The 27838-nt window shown below is 45.7% G+C and overlaps 2 protein-coding genes across 4 annotated transcripts in view; one reads left to right on the top strand and one right to left on the bottom strand.

Annotated features, from left to right (window-relative positions):
- Positions 1-27722, bottom strand: part of UHRF1 (ubiquitin like with PHD and ring finger domains 1) — a 43569-nt gene extending 15847 nt beyond the window's left edge. The window contains exons 1-6 of one of the 3 annotated variants that reach the window (XM_054013646.1): positions 27654-27722; positions 17490-17626; positions 9008-9176; positions 1594-1857; positions 976-1151; positions 149-364 (exon numbers count right to left, since the gene is read on the bottom strand). In XM_054013646.1, coding sequence (XP_053869621.1) covers positions 149-364; positions 976-1151; positions 1594-1857; positions 9008-9166 — 815 coding nt within the window. In that variant the 5' untranslated portion in view covers positions 9167-9176; positions 17490-17626; positions 27654-27722. Of the gene's footprint in view, positions 1-148; positions 365-975; positions 1152-1593; positions 1858-9007; positions 9177-9578; positions 9751-12164; positions 12354-17489; positions 17627-27653 lie in introns of those variants that run through there. The other 2 variants (XM_054013644.1, XM_054013645.1) reach the window with 2 other exon arrangements.
- ARRDC5 (arrestin domain containing 5) lies at positions 14180-22467 on the top strand. The gene is made up of 3 exons (XM_054013660.1): positions 14180-14432; positions 17439-17650; positions 21985-22467. The coding sequence occupies exons 1-3, from the start codon at positions 14180-14182 to the stop codon at positions 22465-22467; spliced, it is 948 nt and encodes a 315-aa protein (XP_053869635.1).
- Positions 27723-27838: the final 116 nt, after the last annotated feature.

The following is a 27838-nucleotide window of genomic DNA, read 5'->3' as shown; positions in this document are numbered from 1 at the left end:
AGAGTTGAAAGTAATTGGTTTCTTTATTGAAGGCAATGATGACAAGCAAAACCTATTAAAGAAGAGCAATACTTACAAACAGAACATTTAAAAGTAATTTTGGGACTCTACATCTCTATTTCATTCTTTTAGGGTCAGGATTACTTACCCAAGCAGTATCTTTGCGTACATCTCCTTGTTCATTCTGGTTTCCCGTTTTCGCAGAATCTCTGCATCATACCAAAAACCTCTCTCTTTTGGTTCATCGGGATTATAGTTGACCATCACCACTTCCCCTACTTCTAGTTGGTGCCACTTCAAAACAGTCCGTGCTCGAGTACGTACATCTTTTGAACTCAGTTCTACAACTCCATTCTCTGGGTAGCTTTTTTGGGGAAAAGAGTTAAATTATTTAATATAATCTAATTTTCACATTTAACCACCTGTTTTTAAGAACAGTATATGCCAACACAACATAAAACTGTTCAAAAGTTGGTTCTCTTCTCTCCACCCCAGCATATCCATTGCTAGCATAGAGCACACCAAAATTCTCAGTGCTGCATCCCATTTAAATATTTTGGCCATTTAGTCCAACAAAAGTGACACTTATCCTCCACTCTGGTCCACTTATCCTCCAGTTTTAAAGTGCATGCAGTTCAGACAAGCTGGGAGTGTTACATCCTGTCTGCACTTAAAATGGTTTAGTACTATAGATGGTAGAGCTATGTTGGCAAAATACCCATAGTGGAGAAGCAGCTTTATTAAAAATGTCTCCAAATGGAAGGCGCTATACCAGTCAAGGGGCTTTTTGCCAGTACAGCTTTGTTGTTTAGAGGTGTGAATTTTTTTTTCCCTATACTTCTACCAGTACAGCTATGCTGATAAAGCTTTCTAGTGCAAATTAGGCCAAAAATCTTGCTTCTCTACATGACCAAACTCTCCATCATCATCAGGAATGTATCTCATTCAAAATGACCTTCATTAGCTATAACTCACTCTTCATATTTCACATGATATAGGATATCTTCTTCAGCAGCAGTTGATTGCAGTTCAGACTCTGTATCACTATCACTTGATTCATTTGCTGCCTTCTCTTTCCTGGTCACATTTACAATCTGGGCTTCAAACCATGCTCCCATGTTCATATCCCGAGCATCTACAAACTCGTTGATCTAAACAAAGCAAGACATGTAACTCTCCAAAATAAATTTTCAGAGTACGCTTGAGACTCAATTAAGCCACTCTCTACAGGGCTTAGTTTTTTGGGAACTATAACTGGCCACTTTTAAGTACCTACGTTTGAACTCTCTTGATGGTCCCACAGCACATCCTGACTTCTCTCTCTCTCTCAGATAGGGTCAGGAATGGTCTAAACATTTGTCTTGTGCATCATCATGCACACAATGGTGTTAGTAAATAATTCAGGACAGCCTTGCAAGATGGTCATAGTCTGTACTGGGTCGGTAAAAACACACTCATACCTTAAAAATCCCACTGTAAAAAGCTCACGTTCTGAGCAATCAGTTTCTCAAAGGTTTTAGAAAGAGGCTTTGCTGTTCATTTCTGTGTAGTATTTTGTACCTGAGGGGAAAAAAATATCTAGCGTACACTCACCTTATAGAGTCCAAATCCTGGATCAACCCAGTCAGCCTGTGCTACTGTACTAGGCTGACACTCCAACTCTATTGTCCCCTCGCCATTGTTGGAGTTCTTATCAGACTCACTCTGGCCTGAGCCACAGCCAGAGTCTGTATCTGACAGTTCAGAGTCCTTCTCTTTATTAACCGTAGGAAGCATAGCAGGGCTTTGTCTTACAAGTAGCTGAACAATATCATTCAATCCAACATTGTAGTCAAAGAGGGAGTGACCATCTTCCATCTACAGGATAAATTCAGAAAGTAACAATCTAGTTAATTCAATTTATATTTTAAAGCCAACTCAAAACGGCCTTTGGTTACGTATGCAGGTATATGTAAAAAATATACTTGAAAAGCACTAACAAGAATTAAGCAATATTTGTAATTTTCAAACATTTATGAGTGTCTAGTAGATTTTTATTCTTACTGTTTGGAAATTTCTTTGTTCATAGAACAAACTCAGATGCAAATACTGGAGAAAAAAATTCATCTGCGCTATGGTAGAACTCTCCACTTCTCTAACTAGGTTCTGAATGGCAGTGTGAAACGGACCAGTCCTAATTTCACTTTGCAGCTGTTCAGCAAAGCCAGCAGCAGTTGTAGTCTCTGGAATCAGTCTACAGACTGAGAAGACTGAACTGTGTCTCACATTTTTAAAGATAAAGCTAACTTGAAGGAAAGTTAAATTAAAATTTGGAAAAAAGAGGCACTGCACAATGGCAGAACTCTGACTTTTGACTTCATAAATAGTAATAAAGATATGGATGACCAAATAAATCTGTACCTTTTAAAGTTCTTGAAGTTACTGAAGTACTACTATTCCAGATTTAAGGCACAAGACTTGATGCTGGAGTAAGTTTAGCAGTTTAGACAAGCTTCACCACATATTTAAGGTCTGACTAATAGAAATTCTACAGGAAATCATCATCCCTCCCAGCCCAAACCTCTAAAAAAAAGTGATCCTCAGAGCTTTGTTCTCTATCAGCGGGAAACAAGTTAACCACAAAAACTTGCACTTCAAAAGAATCACTGAGAATGAATTGTGATTCATGGCATAAAATAATTGTGGGGCTATTACTAGAAATATGGATGAGAACAGCAAAGAGACGAAGAATCATAGCACTAATCAAATCCATAAATCGAGAATCAGCTGAATATTCTTATACTTACTACCAGAGTAATGGTATCACAAAAATCAGGTTCCGACTAGCAATTAGTATCAGAAGAACAGCATAGAGAACACCAAAAGGACGAGATCAAGAAAAGAGCAGCACAGGATGAGAGAACGTGCACAAGGAGCAGCATAGAATACCAGATGACATGCTGAAAGCAGCAATATCAGCTGCAAATGTTTTATTATTGGAGGTTTTTCCCCCTGCCATCATTTTGCAATATGAATCAGATCACAAACTTGACAGACTTCAAATCAGAAAAGGCACTACGTTGGGGAAAAATCTCACCCTAAACCCTACCCTCAAACATTCTCTCCATCAGAGTCCATTATTCCTTCTCTGTGCCCTGAATGAGTCTTTTGTGGTCTAGTCCCTCTGATCTCATACTAGAGAATACTCCATTAAATACATAGCAAGCCAGTACTAGCATTACACTTCACAGCTCTCTTAAGTCCGCATTTTTTTTTAAAGTCTTCTCTGGTTCCCTCATGCATTTGAGGCTGCTAAAGTCTGTGCAAGCTACATTCCCTGCCTCACCCTAAACAAGGTAAAACAAAATAAGATACCTTGGGGATTTAAACAGCAGCACTAGTTTCTTTATAGCCAACAGTAACAATATGCTGCTTTATCTACGCTTTGCCAAAAGCACTGCAATTTGCAGTGGGAGTTTTAATACCTGTTAATAACTGTTCCCAAAGCTCTTATTAATTCAAGGCCCCCAGTGTGTCAATGTCCACTAGTCACTTATTTAAATAGGAGTATCTTGAGACACTTCACCTTTGGGAGAATTCTTGTTAACCGTTCCAACTATACCACTATCTTTTGCTCCAGTTAATATGTGGGTAATTTTGTATTTTACAAAAACCCTGCTTTGTTAAAGCTCCGCTCTTCAGGAAGCAAAATATCAGCAAGTTTCACTAACAGACCATGCAAAAATGAGCTAAAGCAAGGAGGTAGGGAGCTAGGAAGGGAGGAAAGAACCACCACCTCTCCAACCAAGAAAGCATGATGTTAATAACGGCTCTCACAGGAGTACCCATTCAAGTTCTCTTTTTCAAGGATGATTGCAACCAAAGCTCAGACTCTCAAAGTCCCACCTACACTGGGAAAATTTAACAAAATATCCCCACTGGGTCAGGTATTCAAACCTGAGGGGGTCCATATCTCTGGTACATGTTTGATTAGGCTTGCTTTTTAGCAGGGTAAAGTTACATTAGTGGTTCAAACAGTTCTGGGTGCAGGAACCTTGCCTGCATCAGGGCTACCAGTATTTGATTGGTAGGATTTTTTTCTAAAATAAGTTTCTCTGAACTGTGTCCACACTGGAAAAGAGTACTGTGTGACAACTTCTTTAGCAATAATGTTTGCTAAAAAAGCAAGGCTGGCCTTAAGCACAAGCAAAGCAAACAGCTGATTAAGCTGAGTTGCAGAGTTGGTCCAGGGGCTCAATCTTCCTACTCTAGCAATAACATTAAAAAGGGAAGAAACAAACAGCCTGATTCCACCTACTACCCTGATAGCTTGATTCCAAGATAAGATTGCCCCAATTTCTGAAAAAGGACCCCAAATATTTAAGAACAACCATTATTTCTGTTAGTGTCTGTACATATTCAAGTTACTTATAAAGGCACCGTGGTATTTAAGCACTGAATGAGAGCTAAAGTTCTGCATTTGTTTCAAATTTGTTCCAAAATATTCTCCATCCTCTTGGCTCCTTCAAAAGGAATCCTTCTTCATTTGCCAAATACGTAGACAAACTTACAATCTCTGCAGAATCTCATTCAAATGTGCTTCTGGCAGCACACAAGGCATACAACTTGGCGCATAGTTCTGCCTGAATGCAAGAAAATAACCTCTCAGCTTTCCAATGGCACCCCAATACATCAGCACTGTACTCTGAGTGTTCCACCGCACGCATTCTGAGAATTTAGCAGCCAGCCAGCATGACAGGAGACATTCATATTGAACAAACCCAAGCTATTTCCCCCAGACAAGTGGTAAGTGTTCCCTTTACAACTGTGGGGTTTGTTTTTGTTAGAACAATTAACAGAAGGCAGTAACCATAATTGAGGGGGAAACTGGTTATACGTGCTGCTAAAGCAAAAACGTCAAGTAAAATAAATGGGGTTTCTTCCTTCTCCAAGCACTCTAATTTCCAATTAACCAAGCTGAAGTTTGCATGAAGCTTTAGAATGTAACTTAATGATGCAAATCAGTGTAGGATATGAGCCCTGTATTTAAGAGCCTTTTAAGCTTATTTTACCAGAAATTCAGCTAGTCATAGAAGTAGTAACTTCTTGTGGAAGGAAACACATTCTGGTTACACAAATGTAATGTCCTACACAGTGTCAGGAATGTAATATTTTTTTACTGAATCACTCAAGACTACCAAGCCAAAGTTTAACTTGATAGCAGCTACCCATGATTTTTAAAAAGCTCTATCAGGAGACAGACTACTTCCTGTGAATCAAGATCTTTATAGCCCCTCAAAGCAGTAAAACTTCCAGAACTTGAAAAACTTAGTACTAAACCTAACAGTCTGAGATCACACAGAGCCTAGTAAAATCTGATTTTCATAGATACCATGTGATTTTACAAACTCAGTAACTGCCTTTTTCTTACAAGTACCCTTTGACCAACTAAAATAGAGTTGTCCTACTTTGGATAAACACCAAGATGTTGAACCAGGATTAGGAATAAATCTGGTTTTTAGACTGCAGACTACTCCTAGATTTCATTTATTTATTAAAGTCATCTATTTCACAGCAGCGGTCTGTTTTCAGCTATTTACATGAAGTACTTACACGCAATGTGTGCGCACAACTGCAGATACTGCAGACATTACAACATGTACGTAATGCAATAGACAGAGATAGATATGAAAAATGAAAGATGACAGCCCCACTAGCGAAGTCCAGGAATGATGTCCTGGTGAGAAGCCCAGTTTCTAGAAGAGGTATTAGAACGTCTCCTAGGGCACTCTCACTGAACGATGTTCAGGGGCTCCATCCTTTTTATTTAAAATGTCAAGTTCTTAGCACTCCCCAGACTACTATGATGGTGGTGAGATTCTCCACACTCCCACAGCCTTTGTTTTATATTCTACCACCAAATGAATTGAACAACACCTGACTTAGCTGCAGTTCATAGCTTTCTCAAGCAAAGCAACACGAAACTGACTAGTGACATTTTCACTACCACCCATCAGATTCTAATTAGCAGTAATGAAATTATCCAGAATTAACTGATGAAGCTCTGAACAATAAGAGGCACTGACCTGTCTGCCTGCAGATTCAGGAAAACACTACAGTTGGTTTACAGCCAATTAATTTTCTTCACAATCATCAAAAATCTTAGGACTTGCCCATACATTAACATTATTCCAGAATAAGATATGGTGTGAATTTAAAATTGAGTATCTATTTCTGAATAACTCCATGTCTGGACACATTTATTCGAGAACAGCAAACTAAACCAGAAGAGGGTACTCTTATGCGGATATAAGCATGTCCACACATTGAGCTGTTTCTGAATAGCTCAATGTGTTGACAAGCCCTTGGATCAGTCTATAAATCACATTTCACCATCATACCTATGCAGTGAAACTGACTGAAGATTAAGTTTAGGGGAGTTAAGTCATGCTCTAATTGGATAATGGTTCATATTGAGCAGACCACAACTATGTTCCCTACCCTCTTTGACCGTGTGTGTGTGTGTGTGTGTACACATTATATAGATGTAGCTGAACTAAAATTGAAGAACACACAGCTTGTGAAAATGACCATTAAAGCCAACACTGACTGTATATGGGAGTATCCCCTAAGTTTCTAGCCCAGGGGTCGGCAACCTTTCCGAAGTGGTGTGCTGAGACTTCGTTTCTTCACTCAAATTAAAGGTTTCGCGTGCCAGTCATACATTTTAACGTTTTTAGAAGGTCTCTTTCTATAAAAGTCTATAATATAGAACTAAACTATTGTTGTATGTAAAGTAAATAAGGTTTTTAAAATGTTTAAGAAACTTCATTTAAAATTAAATTAAAATGCAGAGCCCCCCGGACCAGTGGCCAGGCAGTGTGAGTGCCACTGAAAATCAGCTCGCGTGCCGCCTTCGGCGCACATGCCATAGGTTGCCTACCCCTATTCTAGCAAATACAGCCAAGTACCATTCCTCATGGAACATCCCAAACACAAAGTATAGAAACATGTAAGAAAAAAAATAATCACTAGATGGCAGCATAATCCATAGTTTTAAAAACAAAATGATTCCAGCTGACACCAGACAAAACTTGCCACAGTACTTCTCCAGTTTGAATCACTACATTATACTCAAGTGTGCTGTTTAACCAGCCCCTTTGTCTTTACACTAATTCCTTGGTCTACTCTATTCACAGGCATACTACCAGAACTAGTCACTTCTGCTAAGCCACAAACCCACCCCGTTAACACCCAATACCATGCGGTTCTCACTCATGAGAGCTAAAGAAAGGTAAATTCTTCCCTGCACACATCCACCATCTCTTCAGTAGGTCTTTGCCAGCACTGCATTCAAGCCACAAAAATGGTAAACAATGGGCTCAGGGGAGACCATACCCCTAATATGAGGGAGGCTCTCTCATATACCAAGATATACTATTCCCTTACATTTTAATGCTCAAGGCTCACATAGGCTAGGTCTTCACCACATAAAAGCTGTGCTTGATTTACCCAGGGTACAATCTGGACTGATTAACAGCTTTGTCCCCTCAGTTCTCCAAACTGGGGTGCCTTTTACATGCTTCGCTGTGAAGGTTACCACTCCTAGTCTCCTCACACACAGCCTCCAGCATGTAAATTACTCCCAATTATATTGTATGAGTGCTATAGCTAGCCACTTATGAATTACACTGCAGAGCAACACCAGCAAACTCCCAGTCCCAGATTTTCCCCCAGCTCTCTCCTGGACAATACAAGCTCATATAAAGTCCATAATTTTATTAATAGAAAACGATATCCCAAATGGAGTTTCCCAACACTTCAATCCAAACACATTGGTTTAGATAAAACAACAAAAAAGTTTATTAACTACAAAAGATAGGTTTTAAGTGACAACAAGTAACGAGGCATAAAAGTCAGAATTGATTACAAGAAAATAAATGTAAAATGCAACTAATGCCTAACTTAACAAGCTAAGTGAATTCAAAGCAAAGGTCTCTCACTACATGTTCTAGCAGTCTTACTAGCTGAATTCTTTAAGTCAGGATCTCTTCCCCAGTCCAAAACTGTTTCCTTTGTTCATCAGGTGTTGTGGATGCCATGGCTAGAGAAGGGGAGGAATAATTTGGGGCATCTCCTCTCTCCTCTTATAGTTCTCTCTCTTCTTTGAGAAAGACTTTGTCTCCAGAACCTCAGCTGGAGATCTATCTGGACAGGAACCCCCAGCTGTTTTGTCGTGATTTAGATTTTCACCCACATCCTCTTCCCTGCCAAGAATGGCCACATAACGAGGTGATGGTATATTTGACTTTGTTGACACCTGATTTGTGGCTGCTCCTCTCAGACATGGAACATGTCTTAGAAACGCCATACAGAGGAATCCTATAATTTTACATGCAATGTTGCCACAAGTTTTAACAGGACAACAATAATAATCAGCACATTATGAGTTTTCAAATGATACCTCATGTGGTATACTTTGTACAAAATTTATCATAGTTCTGTAAAAGGGTGAATTATGGGGTCACAAAGTTAACGCTATTTTTTCAGGTTTCAGAGTAGCAGCCGTGTTAGTCTGTATCCACAAAAAGAACAAGAGTACTTGTGGCACCTTAGAGACTAACAACGGGGCTGTAGCCCACGAAAGCTTATGCTCTAATAAATTTGTTAGTCTCTAAGGTGCCACAAGTACTCCTTTTTACTATTTTTTCAGTGAATTCAAAGCCACGACGCTTTGCCAACATAAGCATCAGAAGAGCAAGAGGAGATGTGAATGAATGTTAAAGTAATGACTTGTATTGTACTGTTTGGTCACTCCAGTGGGGCAGGAACATCTAATTAACACTACCCTTAGACTTGTTACTTTATTTGATCACAGTTTAAGACGGATTCCTTGTCTGAGGCCATACAGCCCAGGGGGTAGAGAAGGGGGGAGTGTCACCCCCACTCGCTATGGGGAGGGGAATGTGAGGGGGGATTTTTGGAGGGTGCCGGTTCATTACATGAAGAAAGGGACCAGGGCAGGTACCTGTTTGCCCCGGTAGAAGAGCCTCTGCCTGTCGGGTTCCACGCCCTCGCCGAACACCTCGTGTATCCTCAGCCGCAGCTCCTCCACCTTGGTGAGCTTGGAGAGCGAGTCCACCCGGTGGGTCTCCTTGCCATCCATGGTGCGCACCTGGATCCACATGGCGGCGGCTCTGCCAAGGAAGAAGGGGGAGCGGGTGACACACCTAGCAACAGGGACGTCCCAGGATGGGGGGGGAGGGGGGCGGGTCTAGGGCTGGTTCCACACCCAGATCCTGCAGGCAGACCCGCCTGGGGGCACCCCCCATCCTGGGGGACAGCTCTCTGCGAGCCCGCGCTCCAGGGAGACGTTTAACTCCCCCCCCCCCGCCCCTGCTTAGGGACCATCCCGCCTCAGCCCTTCCCACCCCGGCCGGCCACCCCCAGAACCAGCCCCCCCGGAGATCGCCCCAAGGCGGACATCCCGCTGCCCCAGCCGGCCAGCCCCGCTGCGGGAGGCGGCCCTCAGCCCTGGACCATCCGCCGGCCGCCGCCCTGACCCACCCCGGCCGCTCGCTACGTTCCCACGCGCCCACCTCAGCCACAAGTCGGGGGGCGACGCTCGCTCTTCAGCCACCGAATCAATGAGACCGCTCACCCTAACACTCGCTCCGCTCCGAGCGGCCCGCCCTCTCCTCCCCCATTATTGGCTCGCAGCCGGCCGGCCTCAACGCCCATTGGCCCAGGCCCTACAGGCCCGCCCCTCCTTGCAACCTAGCCCATTAGGCTGCGCCAGGCCACCCGTCTCCCTCCTCGCGGGCAGGCGCCGCGCGCCAACTGTATCTCGCGCCACAATTGAAACGCTCTCTTCAGTCTCGCGGAGTTTCCGCCCCACGACAGACATCTCGCGTGGTTATGTAAATGACAGAAGACAGCTGCCAGGCTTTTTAAAGGGGCAGTTCTAGAGGGTCAAGAGACCAGCGATGCCACTGAAGGTGCAAATCTTTCTCCTCCATTCTCCCTTTATAGTTTGCAACGTTCCTTAGCCTTTATAGAGGGGCACATTCTGAGGGTGCATTTTATAGCCTGCCAGGCAGAAGGACACGTCACTCGCCTACTCTTACTGCACTGCCTGCTTGCCCCGGGAGGAAGGAGTCCCTTGTTTGGGCATTAGCTACAGCATATCACAAATGAGAACTACCAGGTGCAAGCACAGACCAAGCAGCGTCCTTCTGCCAGGCTCTGAAATGCAAACGGGACCTCTTACCTTTTGGAGTTTCCAAATGGCCATAGGCTGACAATTAATTTGTCTTGTGCAAATCCGATTCTCCCCCCCCACACACACACACACACAAAAAGCCCATAGTATATAGGTTAAGAATAAACAAGTGCAAAATTTAGAAGGCCCATTCCCACATTTGCATCTCAGGGACTGGGGTGAGAGTATAGGAACTCCGTGTCCGATTGTTGCTTGCACTTAGGATGAGGGGAAACTTGTCTGCGTATTCAGTGGCAGCATATGGTGAATGTGGTCAGCAGATGCTCTCCCAGTCCTCCAAGTGCATGCAGAGACCGTTACTACAAAAGCTGTGCTTCTACCAGCTTCTATAATTCGATTTCTAGCTGCAAGAGTGGCCTTTTAAAACAAACACCTACAAATTTCAGGGAGTACTTGCGGGGGTGGGGACATGGGAATACAAACTGCACATTTGATGGTAGTCTATGGCAGTTTGCAAATCCTCTTCAAGGCAGTAAGTAGGTAGGGAGGTAGAAAGAGGTGATAAGTTCTAAATTTTAGAACTTGAGAATAGCAGGACACTTTTTTTGACTTGGGAGGGAGTTCCTTGTTTGTCATTCGCTGCCAATGAACATGTAGACCCAGAGGGCTCTCTCCAAGTACAACCAGAGTTCAAATCACAGGCAAGCAGCTCTCAATGCCTCCCGGCAATAAGACATTTTAAACTTTCAATTGTTTTAGCTTTATTTGTTTTTTTTTCTCAGGGGGAGGTATGTCCAAGTTGTGCATGCAATGGCAAGCCAATAAAATCTGCAAACCCACCAGTCCCTAAAATGAATTTCACATATAACTGCAAGATTTCTAGTTTCCGTTCACTTTCTGAAACGGCCTGCTCCCTGTTGGCAACTGTGACGGATGCAGGCGAAGACCGTGCCTGCTCATTACCTAAACCCATTATCCTTTCTAAAAATAGGCTTTAAAACATAAAAACCGATTGCGATCTCCAGACTGCCTTCCCATTGCATCTCAGGACTCGAGGCGCAGAGAACTTTTGTCTCTGCTTGTACTTGGAGATGGGGAAAGGTAGAATCCGTTTATTATGCCATACCCGGTAAATGCTGCACTCTATAACTAGGGGCACCCAATTTTTAACTCTACTGACATACCATGAACTAGTTGGAGTTTGCGGGTAAGGGACAGAGCTGGGGAAAAGACAGACTGCTTAAGAGACGGGGACTGTCTCTCCGAGGAGCTACTGTGTGTGTATCCCACGTTTGCACAGCCCACAGCAGCTGCGCCTTGTACGAGCAAGATCCCATCGTCTAAACATCGACATTATAAACACCCTGCGGGACTCAAAATGTCTCCCTGCTCGTTGGCATTTGTTGCTATAGCAAGACACTTGTTTTGGCATAGGCTCGCCCTCTCTCTGTTTGCACTTGGGAGGCGGGCTCAGGGGATCCCCTGCTTCCTAGCTGCTGTCAGTGAATAAGCAATCTGCAAATGGCTCCTCCCTTCTACAACAAACTTTTTTTAAAATGCAAAAAAAAAAACAACAACCCCAAAACCCTTAAGTTGCTCCGTTCCGCGTTGGTATTTCATAAGGGGTAGGGGCACCAGGACTTTTGCAGTGACTTGATCTCATACTTGAGCGACTTTCCTATAAGATACCACTGATGGGATAACTCCCCCCCCCCTCCCTCCTTATCGCTATACTGCAAATAATCCTTTACAGACAAATCTGCAGGTTACATCCCAGCTAGGACAGTTACAGGACCTCCGATGTTTGCAAAGACTTGGTTTCTGCTGGGGGAGGAGGCAAAGAGTCTCCCATTTGCCACAAGCGGCTCCCCGCTCACGCTGCAACCCCCCTTTCCTGCAAACAAGCCATTGCCATCTTCGCCCCTCAGCCAGCCCCACTGCGGGACCACCACGAGACACTCACCTTTCGCAATCGGGTGCCTGCAACGGGGTGGGAGACCTGGGGAAAGGGCGCGCGCGGGTGCAAGCGATGCTCCGGTCCGCTTCGGGATTCAATGCAGCGCCAGGAGCCCGGAGCCGAGCCGCTCGCCCCTGCTACCGCCCGCGAACCCCGGCGGCTGGCTTTGGAGTTTGGCGCGGAAAAGCCCGGTGTGGGGCGGGCTCCTGCCGATTGGTGGCTGGTGGCGGGAATGAGGAAGACGGGGAGGAGCCCACGCCCGGCCTGGGGATGCCGGGGGCGGGGGGGAGGGTTGCTGCGGCAGCACCCTGGGGTGCACCCTGCAGGCACGGGTGGGGAGGGCGCCGGGTGGGGTGCGCTAGGATGCGGGGACCGAAGCACGGGAGCTGGAAGGTGCCGCTGCACCCCGCCTGGGGCTTGCTTTGTTGCCAGTCCGACTCAAGACGCATGAGCCCCTGGGTCAGGTGTTGAGGCTCATGCCAGCCGGGCTTTGGAAGAGGTGAGCTCTCTCCCGTGGATGGTGCAATGCCTACAGCGCCTTTCACCTCGGCCCTCTTCAGCGCCACCTCCCGAGAGAAATCGCACCGTAGGAAAACGCTGCCTCCTCCGGGGTGGAACAGGGAGGACGTTGAACAGCGCACAGCCACGCCGCACAACGGGGCCGGGAGTTTCTAGGCAATAAACCACAGGAGAGGAGAGGGCTCTAGTTCACCGTCAGAAGGGCCATCCGAGGTCATGGCCTATGGAGCAACTATCTCCCCTCCATTGCACTTTGAACTCCATCCCCCTTGCTTGCAATGTTTGCGATGACAAATGTTGACCTGTCACCTCTGCCCTAAGCTACAGTCTGCCCTCCTGGGGAAACCACCTGATGGAGTCCCTTTCCCCATTTCCGCTCTCCTCTGCAAGGACAGCCAGTCAGAGCTGTGGCCCCTGGCAAGCAGAAGTCTCCCCTTCCCCTCAGGTACCACAGGAGATTGAGGCAAAGGGTGTAATGAGGCAAGGAACTGCTGGACACATATTATTTCCACAAAAAGGGGAGGGGTAAGGAGAAGAAAGAGCCCAGCAGCTCAGAGCAGGCTCTGTTCCTTCCATCCATGAAGATATCTCTGAAGCGCACAGGTTTGATATCATGCACACACTCTCTCTCCTTTACTCAGCTCCTCTCCCAGGATAACAGTTTAGCAAAAGAAATCAAGGCATCAAAAGCAGTTAAACACGTGCCCAACTTGGAGCACATGCTTCATTGCTTTCCTGAAGCCGGGCCAGTGCCTGCAAGAAAAGTTAGTCTGCAGGCAAAAGCCCAGCACTTCCCCTGTGGCTCATAAAAAGAAGGAGAAATATGGAGCATTACTCAGTCTGAAACAAACGGCAGCAGAACAATGGACCTCTCAGCAGACAGATTCCTCATGACGCCTCACAAGACACTTGCTGACAAAAAGTAATGCATGCAAGCTCCAAGGAAACTTGGCAAAGATGAATAAGTGCCCTCCCCTGATGGCCATGACCCCTCAAACTGTCTTCCTGAAGTGTCCCTTCTCTCTAAGGAACAATCAAATCCCTAAAAGAGTCTCAGGAATCACAAGACTGGGGTTCTAGTCTCTGTTTAGTCTATGCATCCGAAGAAGTGGGCTGTAGTCCACGAAAGCTTATGCTCTAATAAATTTGTTAGTCTCTAAGGTGCCACAAGTACTCCTGTTCTTCTTTTTGTTTTCCCTCCCAGTCTTTGTCCGTCTTGTCTATTTAGACTGTATATTTGGCCCCAGCACAATGGGACACTGATCTCAGTTGGGGCCACTAGGCACTACCATAATACAATACTTAAATAAGAAGGCCCTCAAAAACATCATTAATGGAGCAAATCCTGAAAGCTGTAGGGCACCTGGCACTGCTATGGAAGCCAAGCAGACCTGCAGATGCTCCGCACCCACTGTAAGTGCGGTGATGTCACAAACCTTTGACATCACAGACACACAGATCCTTAGGAAGCACAGACAACCGCTGGCTTTTGTTCTTCCCCGATGTCGGTGGTGAAATCGATTAACCTGGTGCTGCCTGAAGAGAAGGTGTATTTGGCAGGCTCCAGCATAGCTGGCCAAGTGATTCTGACCCTTAACAACTCTTTGATCAACCCCACAGTAAAGGTAGAGCTCGTGGGAAGAGGCTATTTGGAGTGGAATGAAGAGACTAATGCTGACAAGGATTACAGCAGAGACATTATCTGCAATAACAAGGCTGACTACATCAATAAAACAAAGACATTCTATATAGAAGGTAAGGAATTGGAACCATAGAGGTCAAAGAACACAGAGTAAAACCTCACCAATTTTGCTCTAGTGAACACAGGAATTGCCCTATCGGATCAGATCAGTGATCATTCTAGCCCTGTATCCTGTCATTACCCCAACTACTTAAGAAGAAAATGCAAGAAACACTTCATTAGGCAGTTATGTGATAACCTGCCCACAGGAAGGATTTCTTCCTAGCCCTTATTGATTGGAGGTTGGCTTAAGCCCTGCAGCAGGAAGCTAAACTTTGGGCACTTTTTTAAAAATATGTAATTTTAGACTCTGGATGATCTCATTATCCATGTAACAGTCCAGTGCCTTTTATTCCCTCTGAACTCTTGGCTTCCATGAGAGCTTTATTTATTTGGATTTACATTTTTTTAAAGTGTGAATGAAAAATGGTGGTAATGGATATCCCAAGGTTAATTCTGTGTTTGTGCAGAAAAAGTATTTCCTTTGATCAGTTTTAAATGTGCTCCCTTTCAATTCCCGGGAATGTCCCCTTGTCCTTGTATTAGGAGAAAAGGAGACCTAAGGTGAATGATGGTATTTTGCACATCAGAGCCAGTTTGAGACACCCTTACTCTCACTTAGTAGTAGTTTACATCGTGCATAGTCCCATTGAAATCTAAGGATTTATTTGTGGAGTAAGGTACCACTCAATGTGAATAAAGGTATCACAATCTGGCCCATAGTGAGTGTGTATACATATAGTCAGAGTAATGCATCACTAAGACCTTGTCTAAATTAGGAGGGGTTTTCTGGTATAGTTATATCAGTATAGCTATATCAGCAAAATCCTCTGGAGTGAACACGTTTATACTGGGATAAAAGTGATTATACCAGTATAACATATGTCAGTTCTCCCAGTCAGTATAATCTGTAATAGCATAAGCACAACTATATCAGTATAACTGCATCTACTCTAGGACTTTTACTGGCATAACTATGTAGGTAAAGAATCACACCCCTAAATGACATATAGCTATGCCAGTCAAACCTCTAAGGCCTGGTCTACACTAGAAAATTAGGTCAGCATAACTACATTGCTCAGGTCTGTGAAAAATCCACAGCCCTGAGTGACGTAGTTAAACCAACGAACCTAAGTCCCCATATAGACACCGTTAGGCTGACAGAAGAATTCTTGCAGTGACCTAGCCACCACCTCTGGGGGAGGTGGATTACCTATGCTGACAGGAGAATCCCTCCTCTCGGTGTAGGTAGTGTCTACACTAGGGGTTCTCAACCTATTTACCATGGAGCTTTCTATGTGTTATGTGGGCCACATCCACACAATATATATACTACCTGTATGGCCCTGAGGATGTCACATGGGCCACAGCTATGCACTGATTGGGTTGCAAGCAGCCCCCCGGCCAGGGGTTGAGAACCACTGGTCTACAATGAAGAACTACGATGCAGCTGTACCACTGTAGCATTTTAAATGCAGACGAGTCCTAAGTGTAGGCCAGGCATCAATGTGCTTTGTTCATTTATTTTGTCAACTGTCATTTTTAATATATTTATGTGCTGATAAATGTACCACAGTACATCTTGTAAAAATATTGAAGTCTTGATAATATGAGACCTCACTATGGCTTATGCTGTTATATCCTTGCTGAGAGGCAGGGAGGTTATGAGCTACACAGAGGAGGTAAATGAAAATTAGTCAGGGTCTTACTGTGTTTTAAATATACAGAATTAGTTAACCCCCGATGTTTACAGGAATATAAAAGCAGTGGGTTGTGAACAACTCCTAGATAGTTAAGAGTTGAAGGTTAGTCTGCACGTCAATGCATTAAATCTTGGATTTGACCTATGACCTCCAATGGTCAGACTTCCACTCCTCCTAGACTATTAGGATTTAAAGGCTGGGCCCAACCAGAAAGGTCATTTTTCCTACATGTGCAATTATGTCTTGGATTTGACCTATTACCTCTCACCGTGGCAAGTAAATTCCTCCTACAAGTTGAAAGTTGTGCCAGGTGTTATTGTAAATCTAGGGTGAAATTGTCTTTCCGATATTTAGCATAATAATAACAAGCAGTGCTCCTATCACACATTTCAACTCTATATCTTAAAGGCCAAATGTTTCAAAATAGGGTGTCTAAAGGCAGGCACTTAAATCCATATTTAGTCTCCTAAATAAACAGCCTGATTTTCAGAGATACTGAGAAACCACAACTCTCAAGGTTTCTTTCACAAAATTTACCAGCAGTCCTATACCAGTATAATTATATCACTATAGCTATGCAGTATAACTCCCTACGTGCACCTTCTCTTTGGGGATTTAGAGTGCCTTTTTCAGTTTAGCTTATGTCTCTTTAGAAGCGGTTTAAACTAAACTGAAAACAAAAGGCATTCTAAATCCCCAAAGAGTACATGTATGTGGGGGATTATATCAGAAAGATGGTCTTATCAGTTCAAAGTGAGACAAGGCCAACTTTAGCTTGGTGTGAGCAGGAAATCTCTCCGTTAAATGAAATGTAATTGCACCTGCTTACATTACAAACTGAATTTAAGAAAGAGGCAGGAGCAGAGACACTGAAATGATTTGCCATGGCCTTGCATCTTGTGTCATTCACATTAATGCAAAGTGAAAGTAAAATATTATCACTGGTGCAAGTGATCTGATAGCAATTTTACCCCTACTTTGCACGGGTGTAACTGAAAACACAAAAAGCCAGGCTGTGGAGAACTAGGCTCTGTGAGGGTTTGTTGTATCCAGTGACACCAGTAAAGGAGAAGTAGATATTCATTCCACTGCCTGATTTCTGTAGGGTTTGAGAGCTGTTGAGCACCCTTCATGCCTAGTGACCACATTCACAGTTCAGGGCGCTCAGCATTTGGCAGGAGCAGACCCTAAAAATAATTTGCAAGCAGCTGTGGGTTGCTATCCTCATTAAAAAATCCCATCGAGAATGCAAGGCAGCCCATAAATAAGAGGTGATCTTTTAGCTCGGTAAGTGAGGGAGTGTCGTTTGGCTTTCAGGTAACTGGCTGGCGTCAGGCACCCACATCTTTGACTTCAATTTCAACTTACCTGACAGACTTCCATCGACATTCAGCAGCAACATAGCCCGTGTCTCCTACTTCCTCAAAGCCTCCTGCGCCACCCGAGAGCTCATCTTAGCCAAGCAGAAGAAATATTTACTGGTGCAAGGGACCTCCTATGGCCTCCTTCAAAATAAAATAGAATCCCAGGTAAGGTAAATAGAGAATATTCGTCCTGTGACAGGAGGAGAGAAAAAGAGTGTAGGGGTCCGGTGCTGCTCCCAATGAGGTCTAGCTAGCTATTTGTGCCACGCCCATCCCCATGGTATTGGAGCGCCCTTACAAAACTACGTAAGTCCAGACAGGTGGTCTACACACAGAACCTAGAATGGTCTCCTCTCTCCCCTTTTCCAAAGACATGTAGTTTGGCCTACGAGGCGCTTTGGAGAGCAAGACCAGGACTTGGGAGCTGGTTCAAACAAATATGGGGACCCACAGGAAAGCCACCTGAATCCGGGCCGCGCACTCTAAGGGCATGGCTACGTGCTGTACCATGTGCCACTTGAAGTACATCGGTATGCTTAAAGCACTACACTCCAGCCCCACCCAATCCCCACCCCAAAGTGGATGCCGTTTTACTGGTATAAAGATGCTTATATCAGGAACAATAAAAGTCACACCGCTGACGGACATTGTGACAAAAGTGGTGTGCAGGCCAAGCCTAAGAGTCAGTGACCTTCTCCCACCTAATTGCTCGGCGTTGTCAGCTAAGGGGATGCAATTCCATGGAAGGTAAGGGGTAGCAATAGGATAGCATGTATGTTTGTGGAGAGCAGTTGGGGAATTAGTGGCTGGAAGTTTCCTATTAAAGAGGAGAATAGGGGAAATAGGAGATGTGCCCCAACAGGGCCATGGTGAAAGGAGGAGACACCTCGATTCCTCAGGGCTCCACATCAAGTGACACTGTAAAAGGAAAACATCATCCTCACATTTCAGTCCATCCCACAGGGACCCCCATAACTCTAGGCTTGGTAGCATCATCTGCCTCAGCCCCACCAGGGCTTTCTAGCCCAATCTGATATTCAACTGGCAGCCAGTGAAGAGATGGAGCACTGGAGTAACGTGGTCTCATTAGCCCACGTTGATCAACAGATGTGCTGCAGGTGTTCCCTGTGTCTTCTTTCTCAAGCATACAGGCTGGACTTTCCTGATATTTATAGGAAGGTTTAAAAAAAGAACAGGCATGGGGGGGGGAAAAGAACTTCCAGGCCTTTTCTCTTTATCATAAAGCAGAAAAAAAATCCATACAACCATTATCTGTTTCCGTTGAAGATCATTGTTAAAATTACAGTGATTTAATCAACAGAAACATTGGAATTAATTTTTGTAGCTACTTGGCTATATTACTAAGAGGAGCCAATAAGCATCATCAGACGCATCTTGAATAATTATCAGTAATAATGCAGAAAAGCAGAAGTGTTCCATAAATATTTCTGTTCTTTATTTGGGAAACAACCAGACGATGTAGTCATGTCATATATGATGATGACACTCCTTCCACTAGGATCTCAGGATGATGTTAAACAGCGCTACTATAGTTAGATATTTAGCAGGTCAAGACAGCAGGTCAAAATAACTTGCCTCCAAGAGTTTTAAAAGAGCTGGCTGAGGAGCTTGCTAGCCCATTAATGTTGATTTTCAATAAGTCTTGGAACACTGGGGATATTCCAGAAGACTGGAAGAAAGCTAATGTTGTGCCAATATTTTAAATGGGAAAAAGGAATGACCCGGGTAATTATAGGCCCGTTAGTCGGACATGAGTCCCAGGCAAGATAATGGAACGGTTAATACAGGCCTCGATTAATACAAAAATTAAAGGTGAATAATACAATTAATGCCAATCGCCAGGGGTTTATGGAAAACAGATCCTGTCAAACTAACTTGATATATTTTTGATGAGATTACATATTTGGTTGATAAAGCTCATAATGTTGGTGTAACATACTTAGACTTCTGTAACTCATTTGACTAGGTACCACATGACATTTTGATTGAAAATCTAAACAATATGAAATTAGCATGGCTCATATTAAATGGATTAAAAACTAAGTCTCAAAATGTAATTGTAATCATCATGCAAGGAGTGGGTTTCTAGTGGAGTCCTGCAGGGATCAGTTTTTGGACCTACACTATTTAATATTCTTGTCAATGACCTGGAAAAAAAACATAAAATCATCACTGATAAAGTTTGCAGATGACACAAAAATTGGGGGAGTGGTAAATACTGAAGAGGACAGGATTGCTTGGTAAGCAAAGGTACAAGCAAAACAATGTGTGCTTTAATATGGCTAAATGTCATTGTATACATCTAGGAACAAAGAATACAGACAATACTCACAGGATGAGGGACTTTACGTTGGGAAGTAGTGACTCTGAAAAAGATTTGGCCGTCCTGGTGGATAATCAGCTGAACATGAGCTCCTGGGTGCAATGCTGTGGCCAAAATAGCTAATGCAATCCTTGGATGCATAAACAGGGGAATCTCAAGTAGGACTATAGAGGTTATTTTACTCCTGACGATGGTGCAGTTGCCACTAGAATACGCTGTCCAGGTCTGGTGTCCACAATTCAAGAAAGACGTTGATAAACTGGAGAGAGTTCTGAGAAGAGCCACGAGAATGAGTAAAGGATTAGGAAACCTGCCTCACAGTGATAGGTAGATTGAGCTGCCTGCTCTGTATCTTAACAAAGGGCTTGTTTGTACACTGGGGGGGAGGAGGGAGGGGATCGATCCAAGATACGCAACTTCAGCTGAAGTCGAAGTATCTTGGATCGAATTACCTGGGGTCCAGACGGTGCGGGATCGACGGCCGCGGCTCCCCCGTCGACGGTGCTACCGCCACTCGCTCTGGTGGAGTTCTGGAGTCGACGGTGAGCGCGTTCAGGGATCGATATATCACGTCTTAACGAGACGCGATATATCGATCCCGGATAAATCGATTGCTACCCACCGATACGGCGGGTAGTGAAGAGGTACCCGAAGAGGAGTTTAAGGGGTGACTTGATTACACTTTATAAGTATTGTGACAGACCCAGACCAGTGGGGTACAGGAGTCTGGTAGAGGGCAAATATACTGGTCACTGGATGAGTAGTTTTCTGTTCCCTGAGTGACCAAGCAGGGGCTGCACTAGAGTAATCAGGAACCAGTTAAGGCAGGCAGGCTAATTAGGACACCTGGAGCCAATTAAGAAGAAGCTGCTAGAATCAATTAAGGCAGCTAATCAGGGCACCTGGGTTTTAAAAGGAGCTCACTTCAGTTTGTGGTGCGAGTGTGAGAAGCTGGAAGCAAGAGGTGCAAGGAGCTGAGAGTGAGCTGCTGGAGGATTGAGGAGCACAAGTGTTAACAGACACCAGGAGAAATGTCCTCACACATAGTTTTCCTTGAACAGTAATTATGCATGTTCTTATTTCATGGCTATATTATACATATATACCCAGGGATCAGTCTTGAAAATATTACTCACCTGACTAATCCTACTGAACTCAATGGGTAAGTAGAGCTACTCGCATGCCTCAGGATTAGCCCCTTTGTCTGCAAATTCATTATGGTAGAGACATGGGGCCTGATTCCCATTTACAGTACGGCCCCTTTGCACTGCCAGAGTGGTGTAAAAGGGCCTGAGCGTGAATGAGAATCCGGACTGTAGAGCCAAACTCTGCTCTCTCTCTCAGGTGTAAATCAGGATTAACTCTGTTGAAGTCAATGGAATTATGGGAGTGTCAGTGAGCTTGGATTCAGGCCTATGGTCTTTTATTACTTGACTTGTATTATTGACTGCACAGTTTATGGTGTGGCGTAAATAATATAGTGATTCCTAACCTTATTACTCTCTTTAGTTGTTTGTTTTAAATGGCACCGTTGGCAAATTCTGCCATCTGCCTTCCTGACGCGTGCACCACGAGATAACACTTCTCTACCCCACAGGGTGGATGATGAGGCTTCATTCATTCTTGTTTGTGACATGCTTTGAGATTCGTGGATGGAAGGGGCTAGAGAAGTGTGACTATTAATGTTGTTCTTTTGCTTTGGGGTCTGAGCCCTTGAGTGAACTTTGCACTGCATACAATCTGTCTGTGTTACTGAAATCCCCTACACTGAGACCTAATGCTAATCACTGCATCAAGATGGTGAAAAAATGCTACTTTTAATGGCCTGTTTGTGACCTTCCCCTGAATTTGGTGTAGATATATATTGTGGGCATTTCCCTTGCGCTCTACTGGATGGAATCAGGACTGCTAAGTTGTGTGTCATATGCCCTGTACTGCTAACACAAATTCTCCTTTAGCTCAAGTGACAGCTTCCATGAAGTACAAAGGGCCACACATGCAGCATGAAGTTTTGGGGGTCTGCAGATTTCTTTCAGTGTGAAGCAGCCTCTGCTCCTGCAACTGCAGTTCCATGTGGGTAAGGAACCGAGGCAATCATATTGTATCCTGTGATAGGCACTCACCGTACTCGACCTTCCCTCCCCTCCCCATACAGTACCCTTTGGTGGTGGAAGTCAACAAGCACGTAGCTTATCATTGCTGCTTCAAACACGGCCTCGTCATCCTCCGGATTTCCCTGGTGAAAAACACATTCGCCCCCGGTGAACAGATCATCTTCACGACAGAGATCGACAACCAGACAGGCAGGTCCATCAGGAAGGTGGTTTTTGCCTTGTACTCCATCATCCTCTACCTGGGCTACACCGTCAGGGCAGAACGGCGCTCCTTAGAAGACCGAAACGAAGTGATGAGGCTGGAGTCCAGGACCAAGGCAGCCCCTTTTGAGGTCACAAAGATCACCAGCATGTTCTCTCTGCCCAAGTTACTGTCTGTCAGCAGCATGTCCATAGCCAATGAAATCATGGAAGTCCGGTATGAGCTGATAGGGACAGTTTACCTTCCCTGGTCCATGACCACAATTGTGGCCAAAGTGCCTATCATCATAAGAACCACAGCTGTAGGCATCCCTGAGGACTAGCAGAGGGGTGCAGAAGCAAAGTGACCACGTGGACACACCCAGCGTTTTCAGACAAATCTCTATACAGTGATCCAGGAACAAGTTTGCTGAGGTCCAGATAATAAAGGTTTCCTGTGAACCATGTGTGCGCCAGCTGCCTGATTTCACAACAGGGCTTTGCACAAGCGGGTTCTGGATTGGGCCGAGGTGCCAGAATGAGTCACAAAATGAGGGAGGGTGGGGCTAGCTAGGACCCAAGAGCAGGGTGAGAATACAAAGCGATGCTGCCTGCCTCCCAACTCAGGGTTGCAATGTGTTCTAGTTAGATCAGAGGAAGGGTCATCAAGAGCCCTGGGTTCTAACCCCAGCTCCGCTGCTGTCTCACTGCTTCTCTGTGCCTCGGGTTCCCGCTCTGTAGAATGGGGATAATACTAGAGCAGACCCACAGGTTCATTCCCCACCCACCCAAGTGTCTTGTGTCATGGTTTGTCTGGACGTGAGACGGAAGACCTAGGTCAGTGGCCTGGACCCAGGAGGACAAATATCCTTTAAATAGCTGGCCGCAGGGGGACACACATACTGGGGGCAGAGACAACACCTAAAGGTGTGGAGCTGGCAAGTCCAGGGAAGAATGGAGGAGCAGGCCTGGGTGGAGAACTGGCAGGTGGAGAGCCAGCAGCAGAGGGCTGGGAAAGCGGGCAGGAACAAGCCAGCCTGCCTGCTGAATGGGTAGCATCAGGGGAGGCTGGGGAAAGAAACCAGGCTGCGTGGGATTGCATATGGAGCCTGGGGAGGGGCAGAGGCTGGGAAGGCACTAACGGAGCCACCAGGGTGGAAAGGGGACCAGGCAGCAGGTATATAGGGAGCAAAAGATACATGAGACCCCTCTGCATCTTCTGGTGCAGAGAGGAGGCTGCCAGGCACTGTAGCAATCCCCTAGCCAGGAAAACAATATAGGGTCTAGGAGTTGGGCAAGGAGGGGATCTCAGAATTACAGCCAGGTGCTTGACTGGAGCATCCCTACGGCCACTTTGTTTTCAGTTTTTAACAATTTTTACCAGCAAGTTCCCACGTTTTACAAAAGCTATTATTGGGGTATTCCTGTTTTTCACCCAAATTTTGAACCAGTCAAGTACATGAACAGACTGAGTAAGTTCAGAACATCTAATCCACTGCAATAGGAAGATGTTTTTCCGTTAATGATACATTAGTCTTGGTGACTATGTGACGCTGTCGGTTAAAGTCAGACAAGGTAGTGGGGAAGATGCACACATACAGACATGTGCCTCCCTGTGTACCTACTCTTAACGTACAGTTCATGAAACGAACCAGAGCGTTAAACTGCTTTTACGTTCAATAGTCTTCTCTTTCTCTATTTGTTGCTTTTTTTTCCCTGTTCTCCCGTCCCCCAAAATTAACCCTGATATTTACCCAGAAAACTGTGAAGATAATTTTTTGCACCAGTTTTCACCTGTTTGTTGTTGGTTTTTTTGTAATAAAAACTGATCAATTCCCAGGAAATGTTAAAATAAAAATTTAAAATGAAGGCCCTGGAGGTATCCCCCAGGCTTCTTAAGGGACACTAGTACCTTTCTCCCTCAGGCAAAGAGAGCTTGCTGAAACTAAGGCCACGTGGTGGCAAAGCCCCCCCTCCCCCCAGACTTAATACGACTACTGCAAAAAAAGCCTCCGGCAGCATGAGCTACGCCAGTTCTTAGGGCAGATGGGCAGCTGTGGAGTGGAACCGCTGCTTCTCTGGAGCCTAGAGAGGAGGATTCCTTCCCACTGTGCCCCTGAGGATTCCCAGCAGGGCTGGGACTAGAAAGTACAGCTATAACCAGTGCCAAGTACAGTTTGTTCTCTCCACCAGGCCCGGCAGGCTGACAACAAGCCGTGGCAGCTCCAGCACTATGTTTAAAGGCTACTGCTCCAGCAACAATCTCCACGTACACCTCTTCCTTTGCTCTGCTCAGGGGTCTGCATACCCGACGGGCTGGGGCTATCGGTCTGGTTCGGCACAAGGATGCGCCACGCTCCTTCCCCCAACAGATGATGGCCTTGGCCAGTAGTCCCCAAAGGAGCGAAGATGCTGCGGAGAGGGTGGGGAATGTTTTTAATCAAGGCTATCAGCTGAAAATATTTCTACAACCTTAGAACCTTTCTACAAAGGCGCCTCTGCAGGGGACAGGAGAGGAACATGAGGTGGATTCCCAAAGCAGCAGGGGAAAGAAGGGTGCGGGAATGACAGCCAGTGTTTTATTAACCCTTCGCCGCCTGCAGGGGCTGGCAAAGCCCTTGTGGGCTGCACCTACCAGCCATGGGTAGTAAATAACGTCATTCCTCAGCTCCTGGAGGAGGGGCACCTGGGCTCTGTGGCACCACCGAGTAACCTGAGGGCCATGTTTGATTTATGTGCCATTTAGAAACCAAAGCTAAGTGTTGCCCTCACAAATCGTCTTTGCTCCTCCTTGCATCTGCCTTGATAGACAGCTGGGAATGGCTTGTTGGCAGAGTTTGCCAGCACAACAAACCTGCAGTGAATCAGTGATGGTTTCCCCACTGTGGTTATGCTACGCTTGCCACCTTTTAAGACATTCTGGGTCACATGTGACCCTTAGGCTGCAGCACTTCGGGGACCCTGGTCCCCAGGCAGAAGATGCTGGGCTACGAATGTCCACGCAGGGGAGGGAGGTGCAGAGAAAGTTGGGGGAGCCTACAGCCTAAGGCCCTGATCCTGCAAACATTTCTGCATGGCCAGACGCATGCACCCGAATGGAGCTCCACTACCTGGGGCAAATGTGAGTGGGAAACAGGAGGCTGTCACTCCCAGGGTGGGGGCTCCAGCTGTGAGCTCAGTGCCCGGCTGACAGCTGCGGTGGAGGGGCAGCTGTGAGACCAGCGCCAGGCTCAATTTCACAGCACAGATCCTACCAGCAGTGAAATTGACATTCTTGTCAGTTTCATGGCTCCAGCTGTGAGCCAAGCAGTGCTGCTCTGAGCCAGAGGCAGCCATGAAACTGACAAGAATGACAGCCAAGAACTGATGTAAATAACGCAGTGTGTACATGGACATTGCGGCTCCCTAACTACACCAACATAAGTGCTACGTCTCTCATAGAGGTGGAGTTATTATACCGGGATAGCAGGGCACTTACTTTGGTGGAAGCAGCATTCTAGGGCAGACACTGACATAATGAGGTTGACGTAAGCTGCCTTATGTCGACTTAACTCTGTAGTAGACCAAGCCTAAATGCTGGACTTAAGTGCTTAACGTAGCAACTAGACACCTAAGCCCCTTGCAGACCCCAGCCTTAGCCTCTCTGTACCTTATCTCCCCATCCGTAAAGTGGGGATAATAGCAGGGATGTTGTGAGGATAAATACATTAGATTGTGAGGTTCGGATCACCCGCACTTAAGGCAATATATATAGAATTAATCATCATCGTTGAGATATGCGCACCCATTCCACCTGCCACTTAGACGGCCAATAGCCATTCAAATCCAGCCAACCAACTGCTGTGCCACATGACAGTCCCACGTGCCGCACATTTAGATTGCTCCCAAGTTGCCCTGTCTGTTTACACGCCTTGAATGGCGTAACAGACCCATGTCTGAAGAGGCTTTCACCACCATTTCCGAAACTGGCCTACTTAGACTCCCTTTCACCCACGGACAGTTAACTTACATCATTGACCACCTCACCCAGGAATGTGACAAGTCGCATGCCCAGGAGTGTGACAAGTCGCATGCAGTCCAATTTTCAAAAGTGGCAACTGACTCTGGATGCCGACATTTTTGGCTACCAAACTTCAGATTTCCACAAGTGCCAAACACCCACAGAACCTGGTCCTTTCAGTGCATCCCATGGATCCCATGAAAAAATCAGACGACGTTCTCACCCAAAAACGACGATATTCAGAAGAATGGATCCACTTGAGAAAATTTTGGCCTTAACTCCTTGTGGTGACCCAGTTTCCCCCTCTGTGAGAGTGTTGTGGAGCTCAGCCAACAATTGTTTGGCACAAGCTTTGAGATCCCAGGATGAAAGACGCTACAGCACAGCAAAGTATTCATCATGTTTATTATTTCTATCACAGAAGCACCTAGACACCCCAATCAGGATCAGGGACCCATTATGCTGGACACTGTACAAACAAAAGTCCCTGCCCCAAAGAGCTCACACGTCACCTGAGGCTCACGTCATTTCATTGTTGTGCAGTGTGGAGGTACAGTCACATGTATCAGCCCACTGCTGCTTGTGCCAATCTGTAGCCAGCTAAGATTTTAGAACAGGAGGGACCAGCCAACTCCCTTGTTAGCAATGGGACCTGCACTCAGGGCAGGAGAGGACTGGAAGGTAAATATTCTGGCTTATTCAGACCATGCACCCCAGTTCTTTGAGGCACTTTGCACACATTGGATTGCTTTCATGGCTTTTTATTTATGGGGTACCCATACCATTTGGGGTCTCTGGATAATTTACTAGTTTCTCTGAAGGAAACAGGATGCCCTCCTTCATATAGAGCAGCAAGGATGGGCATTGGGGGTGGCATGAAAAGCAGCTGCAGGGTTTGGTAGCTCAGGGATTTAAGCAACGGGAGTTCATGGGGGTAGAGAAGGCAGCATCTGGGGGGTCGTAGACAGGATGGGTTTCATGGGGATGAAGCTAATTTCGGCAGTTCACCAGCAGACAGAGGAAATAGAGAGGGTGAGTTGGGAATTGCACCAATACCACCCTATGCCAGTCAATTGGGGAGGGGGGCGAGAAGGACTCAGAAGCCCAGAAGCATCTCCTAAGACTCAGGACTACATAAAAGCAGTGTGAAAATGAACACTGAATTGCCATGTGAATGAACCTCGACATGCCATACTGTCCCCAAGTCCTGCAGGAATTCACCCCCAGCTCCCAGGATGCATGATACATGTGCCCCCTGAAACGAGGCAGTTCCTACCGGGGTGCCCCCCAATCACCCCTCAATCCCTGGCTATCCTGGGGGCTTGCACTTAGAATCCCCACCATACTTTGTGGGCGCTCCTCCTGACTAGCTCCTTCAGGCCATGCCAACAGCAACCCCCCCCACACATGTCCACCAGAGCCATGCTTTTGAGAATCAAAACAGTCACTTTTGCAATTCCCCCACTTTTGTTCAGACAGGCAGGGCCTGGCAGCCCTTTGAACCATTGGGCTGAGCTGGGCCTCTCCTACCTCCCGCTTCTGGAGACCTGGAGAAAGCTCCCCTCTCCTGCTGGCCCCAGCAGGGAGCCCTTTGGAATCTTGTGTTGCCACTTCCCTCTCCCCCTGTTTCCAACATTCTAGCCCCACCCACCTGCCACTTCTGATTGGCCAGGGTGGAGAGTGCCGCTCCTGGATTGGCTTTCTTCAGCTGTCTG

This window comes from Malaclemys terrapin, chromosome 24, assembly GCF_027887155.1.
Source record: "Malaclemys terrapin pileata isolate rMalTer1 chromosome 24, rMalTer1.hap1, whole genome shotgun sequence".
Taxonomy (NCBI): domain Eukaryota; kingdom Metazoa; phylum Chordata; order Testudines; family Emydidae; genus Malaclemys; species Malaclemys terrapin.
Note: the sequence above shows the minus strand (reverse complement) of the source record. Positions and strands in the feature narration are given on the sequence as shown.